General features: G+C 36.4%; 1 protein-coding gene across 1 annotated transcript in view; it reads left to right on the plus strand.

The window, feature by feature from the left end:
- Positions 1-13,019, plus strand: part of MTBP (MDM2 binding protein) — a 71,366-nt gene that overhangs the window by 21,061 nt on the left and 37,286 nt on the right. The window contains exons 12-13 of the mRNA XM_058275965.2: positions 9,897-10,070; positions 11,612-11,719. Of these exons, the coding sequence (XP_058131948.1) occupies positions 9,897-10,070; positions 11,612-11,719 (282 nt within the window). The remainder of the gene's footprint in view (positions 1-9,896; positions 10,071-11,611; positions 11,720-13,019) is intronic.

The raw sequence follows: 13,019 nt of genomic DNA on the forward strand, positions 1-13,019 counted from the left end.
AACTTCATTCCTTTTTTGGTAAATATTCCATTGTGTGTATGTACAACATTTTGTTTATCCAGTCATCTGTTGGTAGCCACTTGGGGTTGTTTCTATCTTTTGGTTATTGTGAAAAATGTTGGTATGAACTGGTGTATAAGTATCTGTCTGGTTGTTTCCCTGTTTCAGTGTTTTTTATGTGAACCTAGGGGTGGAATTACTGTGTGATATGGTAATTCTATATTGTAACTTTCTGAGGACCTACCATACTGCTTTCCATAGAACCTGCACCATTTTATATTACCAGTAATAGTGCAGAGCAGAGGTTTTCCAATTTGTCTGCACCCTCTCCAGCACTTTTTTTTGAGGTACCAGGACCGGGGATTGAACCTGGGACCTTGTCTGTGGGAAGCTGGCACTCAACCACTGTAGCACACTGACTCCCCTGAGCTAAATTTCATTGATTTCCTTGTTGCCAGTCTTTCTCTTCTTCTGTTTTTGTTTTTGTTTTTTTTAATGTGGTATTTGGTGAAATACCTACAAGGGATAGTATTAGGAAAAATGCAAAAGAACTATATGAATCAATGCAGTTAACTAAGCTCTTTTACATTTCTGAAGAAAGACTTCTGTATTTGAAGCTTGTATGAAAAGATAGTTATATAATGAAAAATGCTTGGCTCACCGTAAGTTCACACTGTAATTTTATGAATTTGTCAAAAAATTGGATGGTACCTAAACAAGTTATATATAGGCAATAAAAGTATTTTCAACCAATATTAAAGGCCTACTATGTACCAGATGCTTTGTATTTATTGTCTGAGTCTTAAAACAATCCTGAAAGGTAGATTTTTTTTTTCAATTCTTATGTTTCAAATGAGGGAACGTTTTAAAAGTACAGAGAAAACAGGAAACTTCTCAAATGTGATAGGATTGAGGCAGATTTTCCACCCAAGTCTTAACTACATCTAAGCATGGTCTCTTTTGTTACATCATGTAGAACTTCTTTTTCCTTTGTACTTTTACATTTGTGGAAGTCATTTACTCTTAGCAAGGTAATAGTGTCTGATAGTATTATAATTCTGTGTTCTAAGTTTGCCTCATTTTTTAAAAAATTGGAATTATTATGGAGAAAAATAACACTTTTAAAGGAACCCTTGGAGAACGTCCATATCAGAATTATTTGAGGAGATTGTGCCATTGTTAAGAGGTCAGCTCTTTCTTTCTGTAAAAACTAAGTTTAAAACTTGGCAAAGTTGTCAAAAAACAACCAATTCAGAGCACTGGAAGTTGAGAAAAATCACAATAATTTGAGAAGTATTTTTTAAATTAAAAACTGCCAGAACTTTTGGTAAGAATAGGCAGGAATCTGTAGCTTTTTGCCTTGGTTACTCCTTATTATCTCACCCCAGTTCCATCAATAATAGTAATTTGACTAGTTTGTGGCTTATTAAACCGGCAGCTTTGCTGCTGGATGGGGTGGGCTCAGTTTTGAGCAGGAGGTAAAATCCCACAGCTTTGCAGCTAAATGTGGCTGATTCAATTGGGAATAAATGAGGAAAACTCTTACCTTTGTGAGTTTGAAGATTTTATTCCCTGTTGGGGCAATTAGTGATCAGTTGTAAACTTAATAGGTAGATTCTGGAAAATGAGAGAATTATAGAAAGTCTGAGATAAGTCTGTATACATTTCTGCCTGAGTAGGAAACTATGTGTACAGAAGAGACCCAACAGAGTTCACTACCAAAAAGCCATTCTCCAACTCACACAGATTGACCAGCAGAGGGTAGAAGCCTTAATGGGCTTAAAGCAAGGGTTCTTAACCAGGGGTCCATGGATAGATTTCAGGGGGTCCATGAGCTTGAATTGAAAACTCAAAAAACATTCCTGTGGGGATGTGTTGGTGTGGGTGTGACTTATTTATTAAATACACAGTATAGTGTGGACTTAACTATGTTTTTTTATTTTGATGGAGCATGTTCTGAGTGCAGTTAATAACTGCCTACAAAAAAGTTGGTAAGGATGGCAGATGTGGTTTTATGAATGTTTGCCAAAAATGACCACTTGAACAGATGCTGAACCATGTTAGGTTATCAGGTATTGAAATTTTTTTTTTTTAAAGATTTATTTTTTAAAATTTATTTCTCTCCCCTTCCCCATCCCCCCCCCCCCCCAAATTGTCTGCTCTCTGTATCCATTTGCTGTTTTTTCTTCTGCGTCTGCTTGCATTATCCTGTAGTACTGGGAAACTGCATCTCCTTTTTGTTGTGTCATCTTGCTCCATCACCTCTTCATGTGTGCAGTGCCACTCCTGGGCAGGCTGTGCTTTTTTCATGTGGGGCCACTCTCCTTGCAGGGCGCACTCCTTGAACGTGGGACACCCCTATGCAGGGACGCTCCTGAATGACATGGCACTCTTTGCACGTGGCATCACTGTGCATGGACCAACTTACCACATGGGTCAGGAGGCTCCGGGGAGCAAACCCTGGACCCTCCTTATGGTAGATGGACGCTCTATCAGTTGAGCCATGTCCACTTCTCCAGGTATTGAAATTATGGGAAAGTTGTAAAATGTAATTTTGAATAATCCTAAAATTTGATTTAAAGATACGCTGATGTTGAGTGTCATAAATTATCTGCTGCTATATTCTGAGAAGGGGTCTGTGGTTTACATCTGACTTGTAAAGGGGTCCATGGAACAAAAAAGGTTAAAAACCCTTGGCTTAACGTATTTGAGTATAGTATCTGTCCAAATCATTGGCTGACCACTAAGCTATGTAGACACAGGTATGCCCTAGGAAGCCAGGTTAAAAAATAAGGACAAATAAATAGCAAAGATACTTAGTGGTCACATATCATAGGAAAGACATGGCAGAATGTATGTCCAAACATGTTACTTTAAAAGAAAAAGAGAAAGAATCTACTTGCTAAATATCCCCATTAGAATGACTTAATTAAAAGGAATATAAAATGTTGGCAAGAATGTGGAGAAACTTCAAAGTCTCAAAAATTATTGGTAGGAATATAAAATGGTACAGCTACTGTGGAAAACAGCTTGGCATTAAACTTCCATTTACCGATATAACCAAGCACCTCCATTCCTAGGTATTTACCCAGGAGAAATGAGAGCATATGTTCACACAAAGACTTGCAAGCAAATGCTTATGAAAGCATTATTCAATAGCCAAGAATTGGAAACTGTCCAAATGTACAGCAACTATTGAGTAGAAAAACAAAATTTCCTTTTTCCATCCAGTGGAATATTCAACAATAAAAAGACATAAAAAGTATTAGGTGTACCTGAGAAGCATTATGCTAAGTTTATAAATAAAGAGCGGCGTAACAGACTCATTTTTTTGTATGCTTCCATTTATATGAAATTTCTATAAAAGACTGAAGATTGGTAGTTGTCTGGGGCTGTGGGTAGGACAGGAAATTGACTGCAAAGGATCAGGAGGGATTTTGAGATGATGGGCATTTCCAAAACCGGATTATAGTGATGGATGCACACTTGCATAAGTTTATTTATACTTGTCAAACTTAGAGTTTGATATATGTTTGTACATATATGTTTCAAGGCAGGTGAAGGATTGGAAATACTCTTTAGGCTTTAATCCCTCTTCTAGAAAATGAGAATAATACTTGCCTAGTGTATCTCACAAACTTGTTTGAATCACAGTTGATAATGGAGGCAAGCACTTGGTAAACTCTGCTTTCTGTGTCTATGGAACAATTCCTTATTGTGTCAGCTCATTATCTTGCTCATCTTCGCTAGCAAGCACCGGAAACTGAACCCGGTACCTTCCATGAGGTAGACGGGCTCAAATTGCTTGAGCCACATCTGCTTCCCTAGAATTTTGACTGCCAAGATGCTAAGTTGGAAAATGAATTAAGGTCATTTTAACTCTTTTGGCAAATCTTAGTTTCAGATATGGCAGGTAACAAGTATTTGTCCTTCCTGATAGCCTCTATTTAAATTCCTTTTCTAAAACTCATGTTTATGACCAAGATTACTGTCTCTGTTACAAGCTAATTAAAAAGTTGTTTTTAACATTACATGGCACAGGTTTTTTGCAGATAGACTTTGTCCCATGATATATCCAGATCTGTGGAATAAACTGTTGCCATTGTAATAAAAATATAGTAGTGTCTTTTTCCTTAGCATTTTGGTGTGTATATGTATATATATTGTGAGGTTGTCCTCTATAAAGAAATTTGTTTTTGTGAACAGAATCTTATATTCCTTAGAATAAAGATTTAAAAAAATAGCTTTATTGTGATATAATTCACATACTATAGAATTACCCATTTAAAGTGTATAATTCAGTGTTTTTAAGAATATTGACAGAGTTGTGCAATCATCATCACAGTAAATTTTAGGACATTTTCATCATCCCAAAGAGAAACCCCATATCCATTAGCACTCACTCCCCTTTTCCACTATCCACTCACCGCCCTCCCAGCCATGGGTAACCACTAATCTACTTTATATGTTTGAATATTCTAGATATTTCATATAAATGTAATAATCCAGTATGTGGCCTTTAGTGACTGGCTTTAACGTGCTTAATGTTTTCAAGGCTCATTCATATTATGGTATTTACCAGTATTTCATTCCTTCTTATTGCCCAATAGTATTTCGTTATGTAAGTATTCTCTCTTTTTCTCTTGGTCAGTCTAGCTAAAGAGTTTGTCAGTTTTGTTGCTCTTTTCAAAGAACCAACTTTGGTTTCACTGATTTTCTGTTATGTTTTTCTGTTCTCTAATTAATTTCCACTGTAATCCTTATTATTTCCTTAACATTTTTATTTTCCATTTCTGGTTCTCTTTATTTTATCCAGTGGATTTGAGTTACCATCTCATTACTTTCCTCCAATATAGCTTTCCTCCCACCTATTTTCTTTATGTTGTTGTCAAATATATTACATTTCTGTATATGTTATAGACGCATATCAGTTAAGAGAAGAAAGGAGAAGAAATGCACATTTATGCTGCTCTTTATATCATAAGATAATTACCTTTATTGGTGCTGTTTATTTATTGTTATGGATTTGGATTACTTTGTGGGCTCACTTGATTTTAGACTGAAATAAAATTTCTTCAGTATTTCTTAGAAGGCAGATTTGCTAGCAGTGAATTTTCTGTGTTTATCTGAGAATGTCTATTTCATCTTCATTTTTAAAAAATAGTTTTGCTGGATATAAGATTCTTGGTTGATGGTTTTTTCCTTAGGATACTTTAAAGATGTCATCCCATTCCCTTCTAGCCTTCATTATTTCTGATGAGAAGTCAGCTGTTAATATTTTGGAAATTCCCTTGTGATATCATTTTTTTCTTGGTGCTTTCAAGACTTTGTTTTTTCAGCATTTTTATATGATCTGCCTTTTGTGAATCTGCATTTTTCTTACTTGGTGTTTGTTGATCTTCTTGGATGTGTCAATTAAATTTTTTGTGTGTGTCAAATTTGGGAAGTTTTCAGCCTTATTCACATTCACATTCTTCTGGCATCTTCGTTCTTCCCTTGTGATCATACAGTAATTTTAGTTTAATATTCATCATTATTATGATTATGTAGTCACTAGTCAAAATTAAGCCATGTAATATAATTACAATATTTTGTTTTACTTAGAGTTAATAATTCTTATGTTTTGTAATCAACCATCATGAATAGTTTTCCCAGCTGTGGATTCACTTGTCAGTACATTCAGGCACACAAACTATTCTATCAGTGACTTAGATTTCAGAAATTTCTCCCTAATCTTTATGACTTGCTTCAGTCAGAATTAGTTGGTTTTACTCTTTAGATTTGTTCCATAGCTTTTGGGTCTAAGAATGTATTTTCTCTATCATACAGATTTATTTTTCTCTCTTTTTTTTTTTTTTTTTCACTCTTTAGATCCTTTCTCTTCCTATTTCTTAATTTACTACCCCATTTTGGTAGAATACATTCTCTAAAAGCTTCTGGGAAAGGATGTGTGGGAGGAAAAATTTTGAGACCCTTTATGCCTTGAAATTTTTTTAATACCCTCACTTTTTAATACAGCATTTTACGTTGAAGAATATGTTTCTTTCAGAATTTTGAAGAATTTTCAATTGTCTTCCAGCTGTTGGAATTCTATTGCCATTCTAGTTCTTGATCCTTTATGAAAAAGTCTGGATTTTCTCTCTGGAACTTTGTAGCATCTACTGATTTTCCCTAGTCTTATGAATTTTCAAGATGATGTGCCTTGATGGGTCTATTTTTATTCATTGCCTTGGGCATTCAGCATGCCTGGAAACTTTAATCTTTTTGTTGTGGAAAATGTACTTATCTTATTTGTAATTTCCTTCCCTCCATATTTTTCTTTTATTGCTCCTCTTTTGTGGTTGTTCCTCCTGGTTTGGTTTTCTCTTTCCCTCTCACATTTTGTTTCTTTGACTTTTTGCTTTATTTTCTTGGAGATTTCCTGAACTTTATCTTTCAACCATTTAGTTGAATATTTCTGCTGTATTATTTTTAATTTCTGTAAGCTCCTTCTTATTTTCTGATGGTTTATTCTTATACTTTCCTCCTTTAATTCATGGATGCAATATCTTCTTTATGTCCAAGGAGTTTAGTTATTTAGATTGTTTTTGTAATTTTTTCTTTAAAGATTTATTTTCTTTACTTCTCTCCCCTTCCCGCCACCCCCTCCATTGTCTGCTTTCTTATGTCCATTTGCTGTGTGTTCTTCTGTATCTGCTTGCATTCTCAGTGGCACTGGGAATCTGTCTCTTTTTTGTTGCATCATCTTGCTGCGTCTGCTCTCCATGTGTGTGGCGCCACTCCTGGGTGGGCTGCGCTTTTTTCGTGCGGGGTGGCTCTATTTGCAGAGTGCACTCCTTGGGCGTGGGGCTCCCCTACGTGGGGAACACCCTTGCATGGCATGGCACTCCTTGCCTGTGGCAGCAAACCACGTGGGCCAGCTCACCACGTGAGCCAGTAGGCCCTGGGTTCAAACTCTGGGCTTCCTATATGGTAACCAGATACTCTTATCAGCTGAGCCACATCCACTTCCCTGTAATTTGTGTGTGTGTTTTTTTTTAAATTTTTAAAATTATTTTTAAATTTATTTCATTGTATTTTTATTATTTCATTCATATTTTTTTCCTCTTTATTTTTAAAAAAATGTTATGTTCAAAAAATATGAGGTCCCCATATATCTCCCACCCGCCTCACCCCACTCCTCCCACATCAACAACCTCTTTCATCATTGTGGCACATGCATTGTATTTGGTGAATACATTTTGGAGCACTGCTGCACCACATGGATAGTGGTTTACACTGTAGTTTACTCTCTTCCCCAGTCCACTCAGTGGGCCATGACAGGATATACAATGTCTAACATCTGTCCCTGCATTACCACCCTGGACAACTCCAAGTCCTGAAAATGCCCCCATATCATATCTCTTCTTCCTTCCCTACCCTCAGCAGCTACTGTGGCCACTTTCTCCACATCAATGGTACAATTTCTTCCAGTACTAATCAGAATAGTTCCATAGTAGATTATCAGTAAGTTCACTCTAATCCATACTCTATTCCTCCATCCTGTGGACCCTGGGATGGTTATGTCCACTCCCCCTCTATATCAAGAGGGGGCTTAGATTCCATATGGATGGTGGATGCAATTCTCCTGCTTGCAATTGTAGGCACTCTTGACTCCGTGATGTGGTGGTTGACCTTCTTCACCTCCCTGTTAGCTGGCCAGGGTAAGTCCAATAAACCAGAGGGTAGGAGTTGCAAGTCTGCTGAGGCTCAGGGCCTTGCTGTCACATGGACAGTCCAGAGATTCAGGTCTCCTGAGTATACACTAACTCCAGCGCCAACCATAGGTCCTGTAAAAGTAGAGGCATGTGTAGAAAAATCATATCTGAGTCTAACTCCATCACACTCAGGAACACAAACTCCAAAGTAGTAGGGCCAACTGATATGGCACTGAACTCCAGAGTCATCTGCCATGACCATAGAACCTGTGGGTCTCTGTAGCCCTCAGGAGAGCCAGTACCTTGGTTTCTATCTACTTTGGCTGTCTCTGGGACCCTGCTGAGGCATGAGTAAGCATTACCCCTCTGATGACTGCCCAATTCTTTTTTGGAGACTCATAGCCATATAAACTCATTTGTCCTTTCCTTTTCCCCTTTTATCCAAAGTCAAAAAGCAGTTTTAACACCTGATATTACATGTAGGCTGAGATATTCTGCTGGTCTGAGATAGAATCAGTCATTAAAAATCTCCCTACTAAGAAGAGTCCTGGGCCAGATGGTAATTTGTTTTTAAGACTTAATTTTAGTGTAATTTTTGTTTACTTCCTACAAGTTGCTTTTTCTGTTTGCTTATTTTGGCTTATAATTTTCATATTAGAGACTTTTCTTGAGGTCTCATAAGTTTTGGGAAATGTGGGTATATGGATAGAACCTGTTGATTGTGATCTTCGTTTTACTTCATTTAAGGTGACATTGCATTGGGTGACATTCCTCCCCCCCCCACCTGCCAATCTTGGATTTCTTTAGTCTTTCCTCTTGAACTGCCTAAACTCTGGAATCTTAGTAGGGCTAGAAGGATGATAATCAGTTCAGAACTCTAGCACTCAGCTCTGTTTGATATTTCCCAAGCTGTATACTCCTTGTTTTACTCTCTCCAGAGGAGAAAAAAACCTAGTCCCCTTGACTGGGAAAGGACATTTACCTGAACAGAATAAGGAGGCATAATGTGGCTTGACTGCTTCTCAAACAGACTTTAAATATATCTTCCTATTCTACCTTCATTTTATTACAGTGCTGTGTAGAGCCACCATTGCAGAGCCTTTTGGTAGGATTTGCAGTATAAATTGTTTTGCTTTTGGGCTTTCTCTTTTGTTTTTCTCAGCTTGCTTAGCAGTTGAGAAGTTGAAGTCAATTACAAATTACTCATCTGCTTTCTTGCTTTCAAAATATAGTTGCTGTTACTCTTTTCCCATGTATTAGTTCTTATAGATTTATGCTTTTTAAAAAATCTCTTTCTTCTCATTGAGTGGAATTTCAGAAAATAATGAAGAATAAATAAGTGCTTATGTCCAGTTCATCATCTTTAACAACAAAAAGAACCCCACTTCTATTTTTAATCTCAGAGTCCTCAGTGTTTCAGCCTTCAATATGACACTCACTTGATTTGTTTTTAAAATATACTAGAAGCTGTCTTAACTGACCTTCACCTAACTGACATGCCAGATTAATGAATGTTCTCTGTTCCCTCTGTAAAATACATTACTAGATGCCATTGCAAGAAGCAAAAAGCTACTCTTAAGTATATCTATGCACTTCGACTCTTGATTTTAATAGAGCTGTGTGCTTACAGGGATCAGTTTATTCTACTTTAAAGAAACATAAGCTGGAAATAGGTGGTATATTATAAGTGTGATTATATAAGAAAGATATCTTGGAATTTAATGAAAGAATACCTGCAAATTTTAATTTAAAATAGTGTTTATGCTTGTGAATATAATTTTTTGAGCAGTAAAACAATTTATCCAAATAAACAAAGGCAATGATATCTTTTGACAGTGGCAAGACACTTTACAGATTAAACATCCAAAGAGTAAAATGAGCAAACACCCCCAAGAGTAAAATGAGTGAAGGGAATAAACAAATATTTCACAATTGAAAAATATAACAAATATAAAAATTTGGGGAATTTTTATGTGAATCATTAGAAGTCTTTTTAAATGTGGATATCATTTTTTTATGATTCTCTGCTTTAATAGCTTTTTTGATTAACTAAACAACTACAAGTTCTGAATGTATTGAGTAAGAGCTTGTTTTAAAATGACATAGAAACCTCATTATATCCTGTGGTTCAAATGTATGGTTATGTCATGTTGTATGCTAAATTTTCACATTTTTTATAATATAATTATTTTTGTTTAGTTCCAGATGTTGAAGTGAAAGGAGAGTGTTCTAGCTATTATCTCTTGTTGCAAGGAAATGGCAGTGGAAAATGTAAAGCAACATTGATTCACTCGGCCAACCAGATTAATGGCTCATTTGTACTCAATTTAATTCATGGCATGATGAAAACAAAAACAGAAGAAACCAAATTGAGTAAGTATCAACTTTAGGTAGGAAAATATTTTTGCATTTGTTTTTATGTATAGTTAATTTATGTGTTTTATATGGAAGAAATAGTAGACAGTGAATTTATTTTCTTTAGCTCCATTTCCCTTTAAGTAAATTTACTTTTATTTTAAACACATTGTAACGTTTTCCAACTTAGAATGTAGAGTTCTAATTCCTTTTACATTTTACCTAGTAAAATTAGTTGGGTCAGTCTGTAACTCCAAATATGACATTTTTATTATTTTCCTCTTTAAGCACATTTTATTTTTCAACAATTTATTTCTCATTTTCATTTACTTTATCTGAAATCTTCTATTCTCTCTTTTTTTTAAAAAAAGATTTTATTTATTTATTTATCCCCATCCCCTTGTTTGCATTTGCTGTGTCTTTTTGTTATGTGCTTGTCTTTCTCCCTTGTGGAAGGGAATTGAACCTGGAACCTCCCATATGGGAAGGAGGTGCCTAATTGCTTGAGCCACCTCCAATCTCTGCTTTGTTGGGTTTTGCATTGTATTTTCCTCCTTGTGTCTCTTGTTACATCATCTTGTTATGTCAGCTTGCCTTGCCAGCCTGTCGCTTCAGCTCGCTGTCTTGTTCATCTTCTATAGGAGGCACCAGGAACTGAACCTGGGACCTCCCATGTGGTAGGTGGGAGCTCAATTGCTTGAGCCACATCCGTTTCCCTTTTTATTCTCTTTTATCATCCATCTTTCTCTTTTTTCTTCTAGCTTTGTCTTTTGGTTATCTATAACTGTATGACCAAACTACCCCAAAATAAGTGGCTTAGAACAACAACTTACCATTTTATCTCATGGTCCTGTGGGTTGACTGGGCTCAGATGGGTGGTTTTATTGTGAGGTTTCCTATGTGATTGCAGTCACATGACAGCTGGGGCATAAGTCATTTGAAGGCTCGTTTGGGTTTGGTGTCCAAATGGTGCCTGGACTAGGATGACTGGAACAGATGAGGGCTGACTTTCTGTCTTTGTGACCTTACTTAGTTCGTGGCTAACTTCTCTTAGAGCAGTCATTCCAAGAGACAAGGTGGAAGCTGCACGGATTTTTCATGACCTAGTCTCAGGAATCATGCAGTGTTGCCTTCAGCATTCGTTGCTATTAGTCACATAGGTCTAGGCTAGATTGATTGTGTAAGGGACCACACAAGGGTGAATAGCAAGAGGCATGATTTATCGAGGGGTCACCTTTAGAGACTAGTTACTGGTCTATGTTTTCTGTAGGAGTTTCAGTATTTGTGCAAATAGAGGAAGAAAATGTGATATAGGACTTCTACTCTACTACCTAAATTCTCTCAGTTTTAAAAAGCAGGTCAAATGTAAATTGCTAAGTAATTTAGTATGCCTATTTTCTACTGCTTAATTATTATTATTTTTACTTTGAAATATGCAGGATCAAGAGAGGTGAATTGGCTTGTTAATTATTAATCATTTTATAACACATTTCCTGAGAATTAAATACTAATTGTTGGCATAGGATGTCTTTAATACTGACTATTTTTCTGCTTCTCAGGCTTTCCTATTGACTTCTTGTCACTTCCACATTTTTCTGGGGAGCAGATTGCACAGAGAGAGAAACAGTTAGCCAGTGCTCAAGCTTTGGCTTTGAAAGAATGTCTGAGTAAGTAACAATTACGTTTCATCCTAATGTAAGAATGTTGACTTGTGCAGAAATAATATATCTTTATGTTCACCTAAGTTGATTGTACTTGTATACTTTTCATTTTTTAAATCAATTTTCTTGATACATATTAGTAAAGCATACATTCCATCCAAAGTGTATAATTAGTGGTATTTGGTATAATCACATTGTTGTGCATTCATCACTGTAGTCATTATTAGAGCATTGTTATTACTCCAATAATAATAATAAACCAAAAGCAGACAAACAAAAAAAGTTCTACCCTTTCATCACCTCTCAACTCTCTGTTTACCCTATCATTCATAGCTGCTCTTCTGTTTCTGTCTTTCACTTGTATACTTTTCTGTTGCACTTTGTCTTTTAGATATGACACTCATTTATAGAGTAGTTCTTGCATAGAGATGGTAAGTAGTAGAAGAGGTCTGTGTAGATATAAGATAAACACTATCATTAATGCTTTAAAAGTATTATTAAAATATCTTGAATTCAGAACACTTTTATTCAATTAAGGGTAATTCCAGAATATTTGGTATCAATTTTTCATGTAAAGATTATTTACTTTTTCCATTATACAGAGCTAGGTAGTTGTATAGTTTTAACTCCTCCCTTGATTTTTTTTAACTGTGAAAATGATGTTAGTGCAAGGAAAATATAATTAGAAAGGCATATTAGCTTCAATAAAAGGTAGTACATAGGCGGCAGACTTGGCCCAGTGGTTAGGGCGTCCATCTACCACATGGGAGGTCCATGATTCAAACCCCAGGCCTCCTTGACCCATGTGGAGCTGGCCCATACGCAGTGCTGATGTGCGCAAGGAGTGTTGTGCCATGCAGGGGTGTCCTGCGTAGGGGAGCCCCACGGGCAAGGAGTGCGCCCCTTAAGGAGAGCCAACCAGCGCGAAAGAAAGTGCAGCCTGCCCAGGAATGGTGCCGCACACACGGAGAGCTGATACAACAAGATGAAGCAACAAAAAAAAACACAGATTCCCATGCCGCTGACAACAACAGAAGTGGACAAAGAAGAAGACACAGCAAATAGACACAGAGAACAGACAACTGGGGTGGGGGGAGGGGAGAGAAGTAAATAAATAAACAAATCTTAAAAAAAAATAAAAGGTAGTACATGCTAAAATCAAGATAAAAAATTCTGAGAACCCAGTATTCTTATAGATGTAAAACCATTATTTCGGACATCAATCAGTAGTATACTTCACCCTTCTAGATTTTGTTCTATCCCTGCTAAACCCCCCTTTAAGCCCTGATGCCTTTGCCATGAGCCT

This window comes from Dasypus novemcinctus, chromosome 14 (genome assembly GCF_030445035.2).
Source record: "Dasypus novemcinctus isolate mDasNov1 chromosome 14, mDasNov1.1.hap2, whole genome shotgun sequence".
Classification (NCBI taxonomy): Eukaryota; Metazoa; Chordata; class Mammalia; order Cingulata; family Dasypodidae; genus Dasypus; species Dasypus novemcinctus.